This window comes from Lepidothrix coronata, unplaced genomic scaffold (assembly GCF_001604755.1).
Source record: "Lepidothrix coronata isolate B3197 unplaced genomic scaffold, Lepidothrix_coronata-1.0 Scaffold55, whole genome shotgun sequence".
NCBI classification, from domain to species: Eukaryota; Metazoa; Chordata; class Aves; order Passeriformes; family Pipridae; genus Lepidothrix; species Lepidothrix coronata.
In genome coordinates this window covers 162,683-183,933 of record NW_016690235.1, presented here as the reverse complement: position 1 = coordinate 183,933, position 21,251 = coordinate 162,683, and the positions used below count along the sequence as shown (strand labels likewise).

Genomic DNA, 21,251 nt, shown 5'->3' with positions numbered 1-21,251 from the left:
TTTTGTGGTAACTGGAAAAAAAGTCACATATTAAATTTTTCAATGAATAATTTCAGATATCTATAGTATATGTTGCTTCCACAATGATTGTTCTTTGAAAGAAGGTAATTCATATTTAATTTACATTTAGAAAAAGGTTTTTCAAAGCCTACTTTCAATCCATTTTCAGCTTTGTTCATACTTTAGGATGTGCATATATCTAATAAAACAACAAGCAGTTCAGTCAGAGATTACTAAACATAATCTACCTCTTTCCTAACCAAACACTAACTATCATTATTTCTTTTCTTTATTGCACCAAATCCTTTTCAGCTCAGCACCATGTAAAGCAAAGACTAAAGACCTTTCAGAAATGCTGGGTCATTGCATCAGGTTTTTCAAATGTCTTCTCTTTTGGGAGATGAGATGGCTCAGATGGTGGGCTGCTAAGATGGAAAAATATCACGGTATTACTCATCTTATTTGAGATGCCAGTATGATCTTTGTAGTCTGTACTGATGCAGTGAGTGGTAAGACAAGCCACTCAATGAAGCTGTGAAATGATTAAATACCACCACTCTTAATGAGAAAAAAGGCATTTTCAGGATAGGTGATTCTGCAGCTTCACCATACAGACACTACATATGATGAAAAAAGCACTGGAAAAAAAGAAGGAATATGAGACACACTACTTTGCCTGAGGAACGATGTTTCACAGCTCTTCCTGTACATGGATACTATTGATCTGGTAATCTTCCAAAAGAAAAGCTGTATTATCTTTTTTGCAATTGAGGCAAGTCAAGAACAGCTTCGCTGAAGACAGGAAGTTTGAAATTTAATTCAACAGCACTCCTGTGCCACAAAAACCTGTTTCCCAAGGAAGGTCTGGTGGTGATTGGTGGAGGGCCTGATGAAGCAGGGGCCTACCAAGTAACCATCTATAAGAGACATCCTGTTCATTAAAAGTCTTCATTTGTCACACACCCTGTTTAAGCAGGTATTTTCACTGCCTGAGGACCACAGTACACTCTCCTGTCCTCTATTTTCAGTCGAGAGGGAGAAAGTCAGGACATTCCATTCTCCTTTCCTCTTTGAAATGCTTGAAGAATGAAACAACTGCCTACAAAATGCTGTGGAACCGTAGTTTTCCAAAACGTAATGTGTAGCAACTTATTCAGCAGGCAAGAAATCTGTCTGGTCCTGGCATCCCTGGTAGCTTTGGGCACTGTAAGCCAGGACATCAGATTGCAGCTCTTGTGTATATTGTTTACTGCTTGCAGAAATTAAAGCATCTGTCACTATCACATTCCCATTCTGAAGAGAGGAACAAGTTGAGGCATGGATGAAGAGATCTGTTCCAGTTTAGCTCTGAAGTTCTTTCTCTCTTGTATCAGCTACAACAACTTTTTTTCCCCTTCATGTGATATTTCAAGCCTGTCTCTTCTGCTAGGAAAATGACAATGAAGAGAGAGAGCAAGTCCTCTTTTGTGTGTGAATGATTTTGGGCAACTCTTATATAGGGGACATTGGTTTAATCTGAAACGGTTTGAAAATATTTTTTGTTCATACGTTGTGAATTTTAAATAAAAGAATTTAGCAAACCAGTGTAACAAAGAAGGGTCTCTCTGGTACACTGGAGGTTTTTCTTTACTTTAGGTGGTATCATTTTGACTATACTAATCCCTGGCAATTGAAGGTCTCTGAGTAGAAACAATGTACTAGCAACATTAAGAAAAAAATAGCTAATAAGAAGAAAACAAGTTCTCAAAACTTGTTTGTGTGAAGCAGACTTCAACTCCTGGAACTTGTTTTCAATTCATCCTTCCAGAGAATTTATTCGGTTTTCAGAGATTGCTGTCCAGACCAAGTTGGACTCTTTACCTGACACTTGATGCTACACATTCATGAAAGATTTTCCCTGATAGCCTCAACAGGGCTAGGAGAACAGGACAATTTTTCTCTGACATAGTTTCAATACAATTGATGTTTTGCATTTGTAAAGCTAATTTTAAGTAGCAAAGAGCAGAGAATTACATGGGGTTTTTGTACGTAGGGTGGTTGCTCCTGAAACTACTTGTTTAAAAGATGATAAAAGGAGTGTTGACCACTGCTGCCTGCCTGGAAGATTACTAAAAGTTATCCATAGCCTTAAAACTGGCCTTTCAGTGATGTGGCAGTTACTTGCAGTCTTTGGCAGGCAGTAAAATATTTTAGGTAGTGCATAAGTGAAATTACAGTTATTGCCCATGAAGAAAATAGAGCTGAGGATCACCACGTTCTTGGCATGGTGACACCCTGCAGTTGCCAGACACCACAGCTCTCCTCAAAGGGTGATCCCAATGGGGTAAGGGTTCAAAGGCATGAGGCATTTCCCTTGCATATTTTGGGACATAAACAGAGTATACGTGCAAATCCTGTGGCAGCTCCATTGTTTTCTCTTGCTGCAACATTTCCTAAAGTCAGAATGATGTTAAGTTGGCTTTTTTAAATTTATTTATTTTCTTACCTGAAGATCCTATGGCATTAAAACTGGACTGCCAGTGTAACAGATATGAACCACCTCCCCCCCCCCCGCCATTAGGAGTGATATCTTATTCCTGGGAGTAACTTCTGAACAGTAAGCTTGATTGTCCTTGCAGGACCAAGTCAATGGCTAGCCCTATGTGACCCCTCTGGAATGGCATTTGGAGAATATTCTGGTTTCCCAACAGGGATGCTGCAAGCAAGATGAGACTTACACACCCAGCTCTGATGGTGATACACTGTTGCTCTGCAGCAGCTGATGCCTGGAATGCATTTCTATATTTGGGAGCCTTTTCTGTCTTTTGGGCATATTCCAGGTGTTCCAAGTCACAAAGCTCAGAGATCATCAGACAAGACAGAAAACCTTTATAGGCTTTCGCTGTGACTTACTAGTATTTCATATTCCCCTTCTATTCTTTTGGAACTGAGAGCTTCATCTTCAACTGAAAGTCTCAGCAAACCTGACCTGGGTTGTTATGACTGTCCCTTTATCTGATGGACCTAAAAAAAACATCTCACTGCAAACCAGGCCTGCAGCTCATTTCCTGATTGCAATGTGGGTTCTTGGGAGGATCACTTGTATAAAGTTCCCTGTCTTGATCAATAAGGACTCTTAAATTTAAAGAGTGGAAATAAGGCTGAAGATGGACTCACATAAGGAAACGGTATTTCTAAATACATTTTTAAAAATGCGCAAAAATAAAAAACCTTGTCATATATGGCTAGGATTCCAAGACTTAATTAAAAGTTGTTATTTGACGTGAGTATTACATGCTCCCCTACCATATGCCTACCTATTACCGGTAATGCAAGTTTACTGGAATATCTGGTCTATTCACATTTTGTGCAGTTCAGGTTCTGTAGGCAAGCTCATGTCTCCCCAGTGGGTTTCCTACATATTAAATGTCCTTTAAATAACTCAGCTATAATTTCACCATTTAGGACATTTTCCCTGGGCTATCATCAAAGATGTCAGGGCCTGTGGTGGAACGCCTTCTGTCTCTGGTGTCTGTTTGCACAGGACAAGCCTTTCTTCTGGTGCTAAAGAGTCCATCAGTTGGCTACAAACTTGACTTATTTATATAGTAGATCACTCGAGCTTGGAAAACCTAGGCTCTGGTTCATGATTCTGGTCCTCACTTCCTTTTCTAGTGACGGCTTGTCTTGCTGACTTGCATTATAAAGTCTTTGCAGCAAAGAGTATATATTACTGTGCACAGCACCCAGTGGGGTTGTGGGATCCACCTAGAGATCCAGTAGGAATCCAGGATTCCTGGATCAGAGTGACAGCAGGAAAAAAAGAAGAAATAAACCAAGCCCAATGGTTAATGGGCGAAGGTAAGAAAAACATCAACACATAAAGGAGATGAACCAATTGTTTAGGAACTGGATTTTGACAGCTGAATTAAAAAATAAAACTCCTCCAGGAATTATCAACTAAAGCTACTCATTTAATTATGCAGCTGTGTCACACCATGGGCCTGAGGCACTTAATGCCATGTCTTCAAAAGCACCAGATCACAGCTGCCATTGCAAAACAAGAGAAAACTGTGAAGAATTCTGAAGAGCAAAAATTCAGTCAGGATTCTAAGAGGCATTCGTGAAGTTCCCTTCGTACAGTGAGAAGCAATTCCTGTACCAAAGAGCTCAGCTCACATCATGCTAAAAGTGTGGGAAAGATAATAGCACAAATGAACACTGGAGTATGAGATATGGAAGAACTGCTGAAGTACCTTGCTTCAAATAATGCAAAAAAGCATTGGTAGAGGCAAGAGTTTAACCCAGGGGTAATTCTTCACATGATCTAATGGCTGATTTCTTCCCTTGAGGCAATTCCCAGGGACACACTCTGCACCACTTACATTGCCTAGATGAATGCAGGATGCAAAGACATGGTCCCTATACCTCTGTCCAGTAGTAACTGACTGCAAACTATTTCACTGAAGTGCTGTTGTTGCCTAGAGGGTAGGCTGTTACTGAAAACTTTTTATTTTAGTACGTTTCCTAGTACAGAGGTAGGTGTACATGACGACAATAACCTCTGCCTACAGAACTCATTCCATTTAGGTGTTCATGCTTTTTGCTGATAAAAGCATGAATTCACAAAGGGAAGCTTTGCTTGTATAGCTGCATTAGTAAAAATGTTCTAGTACAGAGTTGGCATAATTTAACAATCTTTTGCATGGAGGACTAAATGCATTTTCCTGGGAATGGAACAGCATGAACATGGTAGTGCTCTGCCAGATCCTCCAGACCAGTTACAATCTACAGCTTTTTGAAATTTCTTTCCCTGCAAATATTCTTTCTAAGTAATTAATGATATTTTAAAGTCATAATCCAAGACTCCAGTTGCTTGACCTTGCTGACCAAACTTGGCAACACATAACATGTTTTGTTCAGGAGTCCTAATTAAGCTCTGGATGTTCATTACATTGGAATACCTGGTAAAGCTCTGCTTTAGGTGACCTTAAACTAATTTTTTTGTTGTTGGTTTTGCAAAATACCTTTGATTTTTCCTTATTTCCCCCCTTGCTCCCCCCTATTGCTTGGCAGTGCTCTTGAAATCTCTGTTAAGTTCTTTTTCCCCTGTGGCAACAACAATAGGTTAAAGCATATGCCATGCAAGTCTTACTTTGAAATGGTTTTAATCCACGTGCATTTGTTGTATAAATTCTCTTTCTGTCTCCACTTATTACTCCCTACCTCTCCCCAGTACGTTTTGCTGCCCCTGTGCACATCTGTCATACCAAGTCAGTCTTCTACTTTGAGTTTATAGTATTCTGGTGCTGGGTCCCACTTCTCAGTATCTTACACTACAGTCACACGCCACTTCAGCCTGCAAAGCCCCTATTTGTACAAGGTAATGAGCATGTTTTACCTTTGTAACATGCTGATCCGAGTGCTCTGAATGTCCTTCATCATTAATTTGACCGTATCATTCATGCGTTATATTCTTGGATGTCTATAAACTTTTTTCCAACACACTGAGCTTCCCTGTTACTGCTTGTTTGCTTTTTTATAGTGAGACCATGATACGTTTGCAAGTAGACTACTGTCTGTTCCTGACCATGCCTCCTTGGGACTTTTTTCTTCATCTGCACATTCCCAATGAAATCCATTACACTCATTCCTTTCTTAGCCATCAGGATCCCTGATTGCACATCCAGTCTTTGACTCATGTGGACCACCAGCTGGGATTTGCATTACTTTTTGCCTTAGAATTCACATACTGTAGCAGTTAAAATACCCTCCAGGGAAGGTGACGTGTTTTTCAGACTGCAGATTTTTTAAAATCGAGGCTCTCACTGGCAATGTCCACTGGGTGGCTCCAGACACTGCACCTTGCTTCTCCTCTAACTATACTTCTACCTACTCAGTGTCTATACTGCATGTTCTGACCTCAGAATGTTGTGTACACATGTGCATGTTTACCCTGCATGTTCTAGCCTCTCTATGTTCAGCACATGAAGAGTGGTTTGGCAGGGAAGAGCGAAGTCCTCTCATTTAAGGTGGAGACTAAACGATCACTGTAAAGCAATAAAATAAATTAATGCTGTTGCCTAGCTCTCTGCTTTCTCTTTGTAAATATACTCTAGGTTTGTAATTTCTTTCAAGATTGTGCGCATGTAAGTTAACTCCACACAAGCTTGTCCTCCTCTTACAGAATTTCCATAATTTTAATTTTTCCATCCACCAGCTGCTATATGGACTAACTGCATGTAAGGAGCTGTTTCGCCAGTACTGCCCTGTGTTAGGGCTGGTGTTTAAGGAAAGAAAACCAAGCAGCCACCTCCAGCAAAGATAAGCATAACTAGGAAAGGAATGGAGACTAGTCAGTGTTGTTTTAGCCCAGGCAACTATCTCACTTGGCATATGATTAAGATTTAATTTGAATGTAATGAAGTCAACAATTCCTACTCTTCATGCTATACTACAATTTGCTGCTTCAGGAAACCCTTGTCAGTTCTACTAGGCTTAAAAGAGATATGAAGGTCTTAGATGGCTTTCCATACAGAGGGAGTGTGGATAACCCATGTGCAATGACATACATAAGATATATACATTAGATAATACATGGACGATGAAGAGATTTCCCCATCTTTCTAACAGCATCAGATGGAGAGTGATGTGCATTTTTTACCCTTGAAATGTTAAAGCCAAGAAGGCTCTGGGGTTTTGCACTTGATAATCTTCCACCAGGTCTCATCTACTACAGCAACAGATACCCAGCTTTGTACAAAATGTCCACTTTATTGAAAGGCTGCAATTACTGAAATTTCATTTTTCTTGCTGAACCTGACCCAGAGGTAGTAATTGACCCTTTCACAAGGGACTGCAGCATGTGATCTATTGTTAACCCATTTAGTAACTGATGGTACTTTACAAGTGTTAGTTTTCCTAAAAGAGGTGTCCTTGAAAACCTGCTTCTGTTCTTTATGAACATGTCTCTTAATCTATAGCATACTGACATGGATGAAGTGTCAGAATCACTAGAGGTGGAAATCCCTTGATCTATAGAGGCAGGGTTTGGGAATTTCTTTTATATATGGCTCTCAAATTAGGCAAATGGGTGTCTCTATCAAGGTCCATATACGGTACACATATTTAAGGAGAACATAGGTGAAGTGGAGGGAGTGTGCTCGAACTGAACAGTCAATCCTTTTCCCTATTTTATAAGATGCAAAACAATCATTAAATAACTACAAGTTAGAAATGCATAGGAGATGTGAAAGATCCAGAGACTGCTTACTACTAAACACAGAACACCAGCATTAAAGCAACTGTTAAGGCACTGGCATGTCATTCTGCTATTTTAAGTATGAGCTGAGTTTCAGAGTTGAAGTAGTAAACTGTGTTATTATTTTTAGTGTTGGTTTGTAGTTTCTTTTTTTTTTGTTGCATCTGAATATATTACACTATCTAAAAAACCTATGAAACCTATTGCCACTCAGCAACTCTTAGCTCATTGCTCTTCTGAGATCATCTTGCAAGTCCTGAGAAATTCTCTAATCACACTGCAGAGCGGGTTCCTTTCAAAATCTGAGATATCCTATTGTTGCGGTTTTATGTCTGGTTTTGTTTTGGTGTCTATTTTTCTAGGAAATGTATCACATATGAAATACATCCCAGCAAGACCTTAATGGGAGGTAAAGGTTATGCTGTTTTGGAAACCATAGTCCTTAAGGGTTGCCAAATTGAAATCTACAGAGCTTCAGTATATAAGAACTGATACTGATCAGTCTTAGCTGAGAACCAGACAGAAGACTTGGAGATGAACAGCTGCTCCTGTGAGGGAAGGTTGATATTCCCTCACAAGGTGAGCAGAATTTGAAGATACTGAGCAGCTATGAGACATTCAAGGTAAAACCCAAAAATGCTGAATAAACAATGCTCCTCATCATTTTCTCCAGCTGCTATCAGAGTGGAAGTTGCAAAACAGGATGCATTGTTCTCTGCACTAGCATAAGCTTCAGAAATCATTCATATCTCTCTGAAGGCTAAGACTGAAGGGAAATGGACGAGACCTTGCTAAGGAGAGGTTTATGACACCTCTGGTCCTGACTTGCACTATCTACTCTAGGGGAGGTCTGAGCAGCTGGTTTCAACATCAGATGATCCTTCTTCTGAAGGATTGCAGACTGCAGTCTCATCTGTCATGTGCTCTCTGTCCCTCTGTCATGCAAAGACTATTAGTGACAGTCCAAGACAGACTGAATTATATTCAGAGTTACCAGTCTGATACATGCTAAGTTTTTATCCTGGAAAGAAGATGCAGGATACAAACACTGGCATCAGAAAGAAATGAAAGAATGGGCACTGGAAAGAGAGAAAATGCTAAAGGTACAGCAGCTGCAACAACCTCAGCTGAACCACGAGCCTGTATTTGCCAGTCTCTTCCATGAGTAGAGACTTTAGTGTAGACTCCATCTAGCACCACAGATCTGTGAAATGCTCATAATCTATTAATAACATCTATTAATAAGATTTTATATTCTTCATATGAATTCTGCTTGGTGACACTTTTCTTCTTAGGGCCCAACTCAGACTTTTTGACAACACTCAAATCTGAGTATTTACCTGGAGAGATTCAATGGCAGTAATGGAAGAAGAGGACAATTTTGCCACCTTTGGAGAAGTTCTACTGCATTTTGGATCTGCTTCTACTTACATTAAGACTTCTGTCTAATACCTGATAAGCAGACTTAGGTCAAGCACAGTAGAACAGAGAGCCTTGCACAATCAAGGCACATTTTGCCTGAGAGAGGTGGTGACATCTCTCTTGCTCCAGCACTGGTCATTTACCTTGTATGCTTCCATACAGCATCTATTTTGGTCCTCCAGGTCCTTTTCTTGGATAGAAGCTGTGCATTTTCTGCAGTTCCTCTCACGGGCATCTTTCAGTTCAGCAGTTTTTTAAAATACTTTCCAAGGATTTTGTTTGAAGAACAGCAGCACTCTGAGATGGGAGCTGCTGGGAGGGAGGGAGATTTTGTGGGCATTTACTACCTGCTCTCATCAGCAAGGCAGCAGCAACCAGTAAAGACATGCTTGTCCCAGGAAAGAGCTATGGTCCAAAGCACAGAGCTTCCTCTCCCATCATTAACACTGGAGCTCTCCCTCTGTGCTGGCCTATCACAGAAAAGTTTTCTCCTAGAGGTGACACATCTGTGGCTCATAACCAGCATGCCCAAGGGTGAAGCACTTCAGAACCCCAAAGGGCTTTTGTAAATGTTAGAACCTTGGATATGCTGACAATTGAACAGGCCTGAACAAAGAACAAGGGATACATGTATACCTTGGCTGCTGTCCAGCATTGCTTCACCCCCAAGAGCTGCCACACTGCCAAAATGCCACAAGTGTCTCTTATCTGTGCATTTTGGGAATCCAGAATCCACTGGCCTAAGCTGCCTGCCTGGCCCACATGCCCAAAAAGGCTGCTCTGTTAAAGCAATAATTTTTCACCCCTTGGAGTTACTGGGTTGCTCCTCATCCAAGGTGAACAGATGCACTGTTGATTACTGAAGGGATATGCCACTTTGCTGAAGATTTATTTCAGTGGGTGTCTTCACTCCAGGAATCACGAGTTCAGTTCTGGTATTTCGTGACAGTGTCCATTGTCAAGTATGAAGATATGTTGTCATGGAGTATTTCTTGTTTCCATGATACACAAAAGCTTCAGAACAATGAACACTCTTCACCTTTTGTAGTAAATACAGGCCACCAGCACATCCTATAATTTAACCTACTAAACCAATATAATTTTGGGGTCATTTAAAGCGCTGTGAAGGAACTGCAGGCTTTGGGTGGGCTGCTCTGCTCTACGAATACTGCCTGTTAATACCCAGATGTCAAATGCCAACTTTCCATTCACTGCTGCGAACAAACTAGATTGTCATGTGGTAAAAAATAACCATGGGAGGCATGCAACACATTCCAGGATTTGTTTCACCAGGCTTGTGATTTGGAGAATAAGTTTAAGGGAAGGAAAAAAATTTTCACTAATCTTTCACTCATTTACTATCATTTACCCCACATCTAAGGTAGGTGCAGAAAACAGATCACTTTTGCACTGTGTAACACTGTGAAAGAAACTCTGAAATGTCTACTTCCCTCTAACATTGACCCCAGATCTTTAGAAGAACATAAAGATCCTAAATAGCTTTAAAGTTTCTCTGTTCTTTCTAAGTACAGTTTGTATCAGGAGATATCCAAAATCCAATGGGTTCACTCTGCCATTGATACAATGCTGCCACCAATCTTCCAGCCAAGTTTCAAACATTTAATAATGTCATCCCACTACTGCCAGATCTCCAACCCACTTAAGACTCAATGAATATTGAATAAGGAGTTCAGTCTTCTTGTTAAGCCCACTGGACCAACCACTTTTTTAAAGAAATGCAAGAGACAAAGGATTTTTACATGGCGCATCTTGTCTTATTCTGAAGATTGAAGACAGGAAAGCAGGAGTGCTGGAAATCCAGGACCAAACTTAATTTAGCTCTTTTGATTCCTCTATTTTCACTTCACATTCTTGGAAACAAAGGCTGTTTCTAGTGTTCATACATTTCAAAATCTCTAAACATATTAAAATAATCCCAATTGTCAAATCATCATTCTGCCTGTAATCCACCGTCACACCATTCATATGCCTGCATCTTGTCCTCATCTTGCACTCTCTGGTTTTTAACTTGTAGGTACATCATGTACTTCTAGGTCCTCTTGTTGTTAATTATCAGCATAATGGTAGTATTAAATTATTTGTATTGCATTCTTTGTTCTGCTTTATTCCTGTTCTTGTGATGTTGATATTTTTTCCCTTGCTTAGCCTGAAGTGCAGTGAATTGCTGAGTAATGTAAGCACTCTTCTTCAAAATGGTTTTTCAGACAAAAGAGCTCATTAAATCATTGCACTTACTCAAGTCTAAGTTGCATCATGTGCACATGTCCTTGCAAGCTACAAGCTTAAGTATATGATTTCTTGTATCATGATGTCATGGAAGCCTAATAAATAAGAATCAGTCTTTACATCCATGCATTTTTACTGCCTCAGTTGAAATTAAACAATTCCCACACAAAGGAGAACTGGGTATACTAGCTTAAGAATAAACACTACAAGCATGTTTACATCTTGCAAAACATATGATTTTAGTGGGAAAAATCACTTAAAACTGAATTAGAGAAAGAAATACTCTACCAAAGCATTTTTGTTAAGTGAAAGACCTTTAAGACCACCTAAAACCCACTGCTAGCTCTTCTGTTTCTCCAAGGTAGACATATTTGCCTTTCTGGACAGAACAGACCTACATGAACCCACATCCTCATTTAGGAGTGTTAGTCTGGTCTCAAAACACCATCTCCTTCAGTTTTCTGTTCCAAGCATCACAGTTCATTCAGCTTGTCAGACCTATTGTTTACAGTGGGCCTGCAAACAAAGATAGTTATTTCTCTTGTACTACAGCTATTCATGTAGTAAAAGTAGAGATGGAACCTTTCTGAGTGCTTCAGTGTATGCAGAAGAAATGGTGCTCTCTATGCTGGTGATGGGATGTTCTGCTTCAAGAGGAAGGGAATGACTGCATGTTCTTCTTTGTTAAAGAAGGGTAACGGGCACTGGCTGCCAGCAGCTGCCAGACTGTAAGGACTGAAACTCGGCTGTCGGCAGGAAGGAGTTTGATGGGATTGAGCAGTAGGCCTTGGGCAACAGGGGCTGAGAGAAATCGCATCACCTGAGGACCAGACACTTCATCACAGGACCTGTTAATATTTTGCTATATTGATTGTTCTGTCTTCCTCAGCAAGACATAGAAAGACTTTGAGATGATGTTATCAGACCATGTAGAAACCCCTTTGTTCTCCTCCCTCTATGTGGTCCTAGCTAAGGGATAATATAAACCACTTTTGTAACTGTAGCAGAAAATTGTGTAATCCTCTAGTTAGCATAATCCATCCCCTAGTTAGCATAACCCATCCTCCTCATTAACATGTCCTGCCTCCAAGACCCTTAAATTGTGAGACACATGTTCAATAAATATTCCAGTTTCTAGCCCCAAACTGGGATTGATTAGTTTATTGACCTCCTACACTGGACATTGAACATCATGAATAAGCTTCACCCTGCTCCTAGAGTAAATACAAAAGACTTCATATATTTTCCAGCATGTGTGTCACAAAAACTCTTCATAGACATATTGATGCTGCAGCTGCTCTGTGCTGGGATGTACGATGCAGTGTGGCTCTAATGAATATGCAACATCCACAACACAATGGTCATACAGTCCCCTGGCATCAACACTTGGTTGGTCTTGCAGTAGTTTCCTACCCTCCTGGTGAACCAGCTTAGTCTGTCCTCTGTCACCCTCATTGGAAGGGTTTGGGCTTTTTCACAGGGTTCCTTTGGATAGTACATAGTGGACTTCCAAAGGGCCATCGAGCCCCTTCAAATGTGAACAAATGAACTGTAATCCTCCCTTCTGATTCTCTCCTGGGAATGCAGAGGGAAAATGTAGTACATAGGCAGCAAAACAATACTTTCAGGATGAGTCCTTCTACTTCACTCCTCTGGATAATGTGCTTGACATGTCTTTCTTCTTCTTCCCCCTTCTACAGCTCTTTACCTTCTCAGCCTATTTTAATGGGCTCTGGATGAGTCATGTTGTCACGGATGTAAATTGCAAATAGACTAATGACCTCAACCTCTACTGTCTCATCTCTACAGTTCAGATGTAACACCTTCTCATTTAAATTAAAATACTTTTTTACTGTCTTTGGAATTCCCCTTAGAAAGACAACAAGGAAGTGAAGTTAAGCATGTTAGCAAGGCTGTCACACAAACATCCCTTCAACTCAGGGGCAAGCAGCTGACTTATTGACAGATAGGTGGTCACAGGAGAAGAGAGCTCTGTTACTTTCAAATATTCAAACATTTGATTTCATGGTTGCATTTAAGGAAGGAAAAAAAGCAAACCATAGGGACAAGGTTTTACACAGTCATTCATCTTGCATTTTGGACTAATTAAGCAAAGCATTAGTTTCATTGTGTTCAGTGGTGGTAGTCCTGTAGTTGAAACTAGGCACTATCTCATGTGTTTTGCTGAATGGGGTCAGAACACTTAGCACCTTGCAGCATTCCATACTAGATGAAATATGTACCTATTTCTGAAGTATGATCAATGTATTTTTTCATCTATGACATTAATTTATGAAGTAAAATATCATGTAGTATAGGAAATCTAAAAAAATCTTTCTTGCCTTATGTTACCACAGATGTAAAAGAACAATAGGTATTCTTAGATCAATTTCAATTAATAGCAATCACAGGTCAGAGACTAGTAGCATGAAGCAATTCTAACATTCATGCTGATCTATCACTTCCACAGAGAAGTCATTTAGCATCATCCAAGCTTAGGGTGGATCTGCTTGTGTGTATCCCCAAAGAAACATTCTCACTGATTTTTAAAAAAAATTTCATAAGAAGCCTGTCATAAGGCAAATTGAGTTCACTAGATTCTAGGTTAATACCACAGCCCTTAGACGACTGGTCCTATTTGCTTTTTCTCTGTCACTTGTATGCCTTAGATGACAAATTTGTAAAAGCTGTGTTGCCAAGTTTTACCAACTTTTTTCAGCTCAAAAAACTCTAAATTGACATCAGCTAAATGGTAGAAACAGGTCTGGAATTTCTTCTGTGAGGAATAAAAGCATTTTCCTTCTGAGGTTTAGAGCTTATTGTTTGTGGCAAAACAAGGGGAAACACAAAAAAAGAGGACAAATATCAACTCAGACTGCAATGGTAAACTGATAAAAGGGAATAATTCTAACACCCAAACTTTGCTTCTGAAAGCAGTAGGTATTTGATCTGCTGGTGGCATCTGCTGTTGCATTTCAAAAAGTCATTTGCACCAGTGAAAAGTGAGTGCAAAAGAATGCCGCTCCCTTTGAACTCCTTTTGGCTGTAGGAGGTGTAAAGCAATGGAGAATCTCTCGAGTGTTGATCAAGTCACACATGTGATCTGAAGAGGCAACTCAGCCTCTTTTTAACTTCCTCATGAAAGTAATCCATAAAAGTCGATTAAACACAAAGATAACACAATGGCTCTATCTTACAAATCATGGACATTTAGGAGACAAATTTTGGGCATGTTTGGCTGTACTTGTGACCGCCTCTTACACTCTTCCCTGGGCAGCTGCCATCAGTTGCTGCCGGAGTTGGGGACCCAGGAAAGGAAAGCCCCCAGCCATAACAAGAGTGACTGTTCTTAAGCAAAGCTAAAGGCAACTGTCTCTACCTGTGTATGTTTTCTTCCAGCTTTTTCACCTTCAGCTCATCCTCTTCTGACTGCTTCCTTCTGGCTTCTTCCTCTTCTGCAGAGCCAGCAGGAATTCCCTGTAGCAGCCATTTTTCCCGAAGCGCTTTTGACTGTAAGGTAAAAAAACCCATATCTTAGGATCAGATTGAACAAAAAACCATCTGGATATTGAGAAGGAGCTGCCTTCACTTCTGAATATTAGACTGTCCCCACTGAATTTCTGGTTACTGCTTTAGACAGTTGATAGCAACCAGTCTATTAATTGTTTATCCAGAAGTCAGGTCTTCCAGATTTAGGACTGTGAGTTTTACAGTATACACTTTATTTACCATTATTTCCTTAACATAAAGTTATTTTTAGTTCTAATAAAAACAAGTGTTTAAACCACACAAATTAGTGAGTCCTGCAAGAAATGAAATCTTTGAACAAAAATGTGAATGTCTCATGAATGATAAGGTGTGTGCTGGAAGAACTAAAGTCATAAACTTCTTAAAGCTTCAAAACCAAAAGAGCACAGTGCTCTAATTGTACTGTGTTTCATGGAGAATAAAATAACTCTACTATTAAATCAATCTAAGATGTTAATTTTTATTTATACAGCAGATGTGTCTCCATATATTTACAGGCAGACAGACGGACACAGATATACATACACATAAGCACACACATCACCTCTTAGGCAGACACAAATTAAACAAATGAACAAAAGTCTTCCAGAAACCATGGGTATCCCAGGGCACAGCAACACTGTTGTAGAAAGCAGCAACAGCCTTCATCCAACAGAATTATTCCTGGGAGTTTTGCTGTGCTTTCTACACCAAAAACTTGTCTACAACCTCACCCTGCTTGTTTAATCCAGCTGCAGCTTTTCCAGGAGAGTTCACTAGTGGAGGTGCACTGGTTGGAAACCATCCTTTACATAGCACATCTGTGTTCCCTGTTTGGCAGAAATCCTGCCAGAGGAATGTGGCAGATCAGTTGGCAGACAGGACAAGCACCTGTTGTATCAGGAGCCCAAAGCTAAGCAGGACTTTGCCCCTTGGCAAAAAGAAAACTGAGATGTTTGAAAAAAAGGTCAGCCAAGGGACTAACCAAACATGTCCCTTGCATTGATCAGTAAAGGGGAGACTTAGTTTTGAATCTGCAAAGTGATTGTCAATGCTAGTTCAAGGAACCAGCTCCTCTCCTGTGAAGAGGAGTTAATAAGGAAATCATCAGTTCAAGGAAATTGGATTTCAGAGGCAACCCCAATGTGCATGTGTGTCTTTTTAATGCCATGTTGTTGTTGGAATGGAACTTGACTTGAGCAATCTATGTATAAAGGGAAAATATTTACCACCAAAAGCAGGCTTCCAACCTTGCCCAAAATAGAAAGATTTTTGACATGACAGACAAGGCTTTCTGGCTAGTTTTTGAGTGTATTTATAGACATAGTATCTACGCACAAACTATTCTTGTCACTCCATAACCTACTTGACATCAGGTAATTAGATTTTAGTAAGACAGCAGACAGAAAGCAACACAAAACACACAAGCAAATGATACTTTATAAATTACTCCACCTTTCACTGACTTTAACTGTGCTCTGCATGAGAGGACTTTTAGGTGAATTTCAAGCGATATCTATATAAATTAGGACATCTGCATGACAGAAAAGGTGTCATGCTCTTGTCCCATGAAGTCACATTCAACAGTTGGACCTGCTGGTGCTGGTGACACTCTTTACCTAGCTGAACTCAGCTTTGCTCATGGCCTCCAAGGTGTTAGTTCCCAAAACATTAGGAATGGCTGTCTCCAGCCACAGCTTCTGCAGTTTTCTACTCCTTTTGTTGGCATTACCATCTGCTAGTGTTTTCTGCCACATTTCATGGGCTGGTAGTGAAATTTTTCTGTGCCATCTTTGCTTTCGTGTTCAAATGAGCTGATTACTGGATAGAATTTTCATCAGCTCATTCAGACTCACTGTGCTATTGAGGACTCCCAAGTCATCACATGTACCAAGAAGCAAAGTGAGAGAGCCAAAGACGGATTTACAGCTCTTAAGGTGCTAAGTATTTAACAACCTGTGCTTTGGCATTTAAAAAGTCTCAGCAGCACAGCTTAGCAGGTACCTGCTGGGCTAGATGTAGTGCAAAGCCTTGTGAAGGTTAACTGCTCTTCTGCAAATGGCTGACTTTTCTTTGAAATGTGGACCAGTTGGATGAGGAATTGTGTTGCTGCATGTATCATATTTAGCTGTAGTCTCGAATCTACAACCTGGAGTGATACTCAGTTGGAAAAAAACTCCCAAGTTTCTAAAGACTACACTCTGAAGATGGAGGCAGTCTTCTCTGTTTTAAACCTGTTTTAGACGTAGCTCCAGCAGTGCTAATAAAGCCTTTGACGAAGTGCTGCTTGGACAGCACTGAAGACATTCAGTTAGCAGTCACTCCTCATTTGCTACAGGAGGACAGACAAAATCCCGGCGTATTTCAATGTGCTTTTACAGAGTCTTCATGCTATGCTCACACATGGAGAAGCCGGTCCCTTCAGTATAACTGCTGTACACAAAATACTTTGTTGAGCTTTTGTTTTAGTCTCTGTTTATGTGAAATACTTAAGCTACAATATCACATGGTTTCATTCTTGCAGAAACTTCTTTTTTTTTTTTTTGACCTATTAATAGCATGAATTTGAAACTGGAAAATATCAATGGGATTTTTTAAAAGACATATTTAGAGACAAGAATGCTATGATCTACTAAAAATCCTCCCTCTTGGGTGAAATGTCAGCATATTTTATATAAAACAGCAAAAGTGGTAGCTTTGATGTTTCTGACTTTCCTTTTTAAGATGAAATTTAGGCATTTGTTAAATACTATACCAAGGAATTTAGACAAGAAGGTCAGGAAATGGAAACACATATAAGAAGCATTTCTTATAATGCAGAGAGTCTATCTGGCAAGCTGTTGAGCTTGTGCATATTTATACACTCACTGCAGATACAACAGGCTAACAGGCAGGTCCACATCAGGGGGTGTTGGTCAAACATCTTGCCATGCAGGAAACATTTTCTCCCATGCCAGATGACTGGCATAGTGCTGAAGCAGTGGGCAGGGGTGAAAGAATCTCTCACCTGCTTTGAGCAAACATTTCCCAGGGCATTTTCATCAGAAACATGTAGGGAAGGCTCTGGGACACATGATGAGACCAAGGATAGGTAGGGCACAATAGGTAGGGCTGTGCTGGGCGCCTGGGCACAGCTCCTGAGTACGAGGCAGTCTAGTGAGGCAGACAACATCAAGACAGCCCAGACAGATGCAAATGAGAGCCAGATGTGGCTTGGAAACAAAGGAGTTTGCTGCCATCTGTCCTCCACAGCTATGAAATTTGGGTTATGCTTCTTAAAAAAAATCTTATCCCAGGACGAATAGGAGGTTTTTCTCGAATGTGCTAAAAGCAGAGGGCTTGCATGAGGATGGAGCCCAAAAATACCTATCTGTATGAGCTACCCCTGCTCAACAATGTTGTGCATTTGCTTTATGGTCTGTGATTTAAACAGCAAAAGCACTAGTATTTCAGCATTGCTTCTTCATTGTCTGCTTTAACTCTCTACTGCATCTTGGAGCTCCTTTATGCACCAAAGTTGTGCTGTATGATTAGGCGCTGTCAAAATTGTAGAAGGCTCCAAGAGTGGCCTGACACTTCACAGTAAAAATATAGGTATTTGTACAGCTCATTCCAATACTGAAATATGTGAATATTATGAATATAGTGTTGTACCTTCAGAAGGCACTGCTTTACTGATACAGCAACAGCTATGCTATGTACAGTCTGGTGTAAGTATTCCTTCATTTACTACAAGAGAACAATTTGTTCTGGGTTAAATCCTTCAGCAGAAATTAGATCATGTCATTAAAAAGGCTCGCTGTTACTGAACTGGAAAGGGCACTGATCTTGCGATGCTCTAGATAGCCACTGCTCTCAGGTGATTTGGTTTGTCTGCACAGAACTGAGATTGAAAGATAACTGGCAGCTCCACTCTGTTTAATTTGTTAAAACTTTGGAATACAGAGTGGCTTTTGCACCATGAAAAAAGCAAAAACCCAGGTCACAATTATGTGAAGAGAGCATGGTGAGGGCAGAAATAAGTGAACAGATGTTGGACAGGACAGAAAGAAATCGTGCCAAATGTTTGAATGAGTAGACACAGTGTTGACCATAAAAGTAGTGCACAGCAATCTTACGTGCTATTTATTCCAGTTTCATGCTTCAGGACAGTAAAGCCTGAGGGCTTTAAGTTGTTTACTTTTAGTGCTAGCAAGGAAATAATGCATAGCTTCTCAAATGCACTCAGTAGAATTAATGCTGTATGCAAAGAAAATCTTTACTTTCAGTAAAGCTGCATTTTGCTTTAATATTGCATCAAAAGTTTAAGTATCAGGGGACATTTTATTACAGCAAGTAAAACTTTTTAGCACCCTTTTCATATACCATTATGCCTATTCCATGTCACTTCTTGACTCCCTGCTTTGTGCAAGTTGATTAATTTTAACCACCGGTCTTGCTGATTTCGAACCAACTTCCGTAAAGTTTCTCATATGAATAACACATTTCCAGTCCCACATACAGTATGACAGTGTCTTAACCTGAGACCAGATGCATTTGCCAGACTTGCTATTTGACATTTTATGACAACATAAAAACAGTCCTTGCTGTGCTGCTACCTTTTGAGGTAGTTCCTTCAAAGAACTCTGGGTGTTTTTTGTGTTTGCAAGTTCTTAGAGTGGCAATCAGTAATATCTCTTCCTGAAAGCAGTGCTTGCTAGAGTGGAGCACTTTTCTGTCTGCTAGGGAATTTTCAAGGAAGATGATAATCCTGAGGAGAAACAAAGTTCAAAAGTTGACCCAAGACAGCCTCATCCAATAAAATGTGCTTGCTCTTGAGAAACATTTCTGGATGTGGACTATTGAGGGTAATGATGGTCTTCTCTGTCACAGAAAACAGGCAATAATCACAAAATCAAAAAATACGCCGAGTTGTAAGGGACCCACAAGGATCATCAAGTCCAGCTCTTAGCCCTGCACAGGACCATCCCCAAGGGTCACATCATGTCTTTGAGAGTATCATTAAAATGCTTCTTGAATTCTGTCAGGCTTGGTGTTGTGATCACTTCCCTGGGGAGGCTCTTCCAGTGCCCAACCACCCACTGGGTGAAGAACCTCTTTCTAATCTCCAACCTAAACCTCCCCTGCCATAATGATCCCTGATGTAATTCCACTGCAACCAATAGGACAACATCAAAGGCGCTTTTACTGAAAACTTTGCCAAATTGAATTTTTGCCAAGTCTTTGCATTTTGAGGCTTGAAGATCATGAGACATTTACAAATTATAGCGGAATTATTTTTTAAAATGAAATTATTTTTTCTCTCTCTATGCATTCAGTATTTGTCTTGAAAAAACATGAATTTAAAAGGTTATTTCCCCATATTCTCAAATCTGCATATAAACAGCCTACGCCCTACTAAAAGAGTGCAACAGACCTCTTCTTTTACCTGTCAGTGTGAGTCAGATATTACCCCCAAATATACCCATTAAGGTGCTAGCATAACTGGCTGCATTTCAGATTGGCTCTTTGCATTTCAGAAAGTTCCCTGAGTATAAAGAGGGTGAGGTTTTCAGGCAGATCTGGAACTCTGGAGGCAGCAATGAGTCTGACTTTGCTGTTTGGCAGCTACCTGGATCCTCCATCCAGGGACTGCAGGTTTGTCACCCACTGGATCAGTTACAAGAGGGAAGGCTTCCCAGAGCAGCAGAGCCTACTCTGCTTATGTATGCTCACAAGCATCTGCCCTGATAAAACTGAGTTTCAAGTGTAGGAATGATCACTACTAAAACTTTTCTGGGATTGCTCCCTTGTCCTGCCTACCTTGTTTCTGTAGCCACTCTGAATACTGCATCTCTTGCTTGCCATATTTTTGTGCAGCTTCCCCGGTCATCCAGCTGGCCCTAACCCAGCTAGTACAGGCTCCCAGCATGTCTGGGTCTGACCTGCTGATGCGCAGCAGTGTTGCCAGCACTAGCAAAGAGGTTACTGGGACACGTACTGAGATTATAGAAAGACCTGTTCCTTTGCCAGCAGGCCTTCCCTTGCCTTCCAAAAAAAAGACAAAAAAAATTAAAAAAGATTATTTGCATGGCTGCAGCGTAAGCAGGCATGTTAGATGCCCTTAACCATTTATGACTAAACACGCAAATGCAGAGAGGAGCTGTAGGCATAAGCTGTATGGGCAGGTAGGTCCATCTCGAAATAAATAGCTTCTCAAAATGTATTCCTGAGTGATGCTGTAGTATTTAATCTTCCATTAGGCGAATGAAACAGTCTGACTCTGCGCAGATTGATGCAGAGTTTTCCTATGTGGGTTTTCATTGTGAGAGAATCTGCTTGCAAAACAAAAGAGAGGTGTGGTCCTCAGCAAACACAAGAGATTTAACTCTGCTCTGCTGCAAGATGGATGTGGCCTTGTATGGTATGACTGTCCCTGGAACAGGACAAGCAGCCATTTCCAGCTTGCTGGTATGATCTGGTTTTGCATAGCAGCAAAACTTTTTGTTGCCTTTCCAGTTATCTCAGACACTTGTTTTAGCCTAAAGAGCATGTCTGCATGACAGATGGATATGATTCAAGGATTGCCCAGATTAGGGAATTAAACCAAGCTGAAAAACTTGCAGCTGGATTGTAGTCTTTACTTCAATCACAATGCCATAGCTCACATAAGTATGATTCAACAAAAAAGCTATGATAGCTGGTGAAGCTTAGCCAAGCCAAGAGCAAATAGCATGTTTATAAAGCAGATTAAATATTATCCTGCAGAGTTGCAAGGTTGTTGTTGTTATTCTTTGTTCAGGAAATGAACAAAACATTTCTTAGAAATATGTTAAGGAAGTGATATCTTAAAATT

At 40.3% G+C, this 21,251-nt stretch overlaps 1 protein-coding gene across 5 annotated transcripts in view; it reads right to left on the bottom strand.

Annotated features, from left to right (window-relative positions):
* Positions 1–21,251, bottom strand: part of LOC108498099 (paralemmin-2-like) — a 266,564-nt gene that overhangs the window by 187,226 nt on the left and 58,087 nt on the right. For all 5 annotated transcript variants that reach the window (XM_017816398.1, XM_017816399.1, XM_017816389.1 and 2 more), the window contains exon 3: positions 14,289–14,419. In XM_017816398.1, the coding sequence (XP_017671887.1) occupies positions 14,289–14,419 (131 nt within the window). The remainder of the gene's footprint in view (positions 1–14,288; positions 14,420–21,251) is intronic.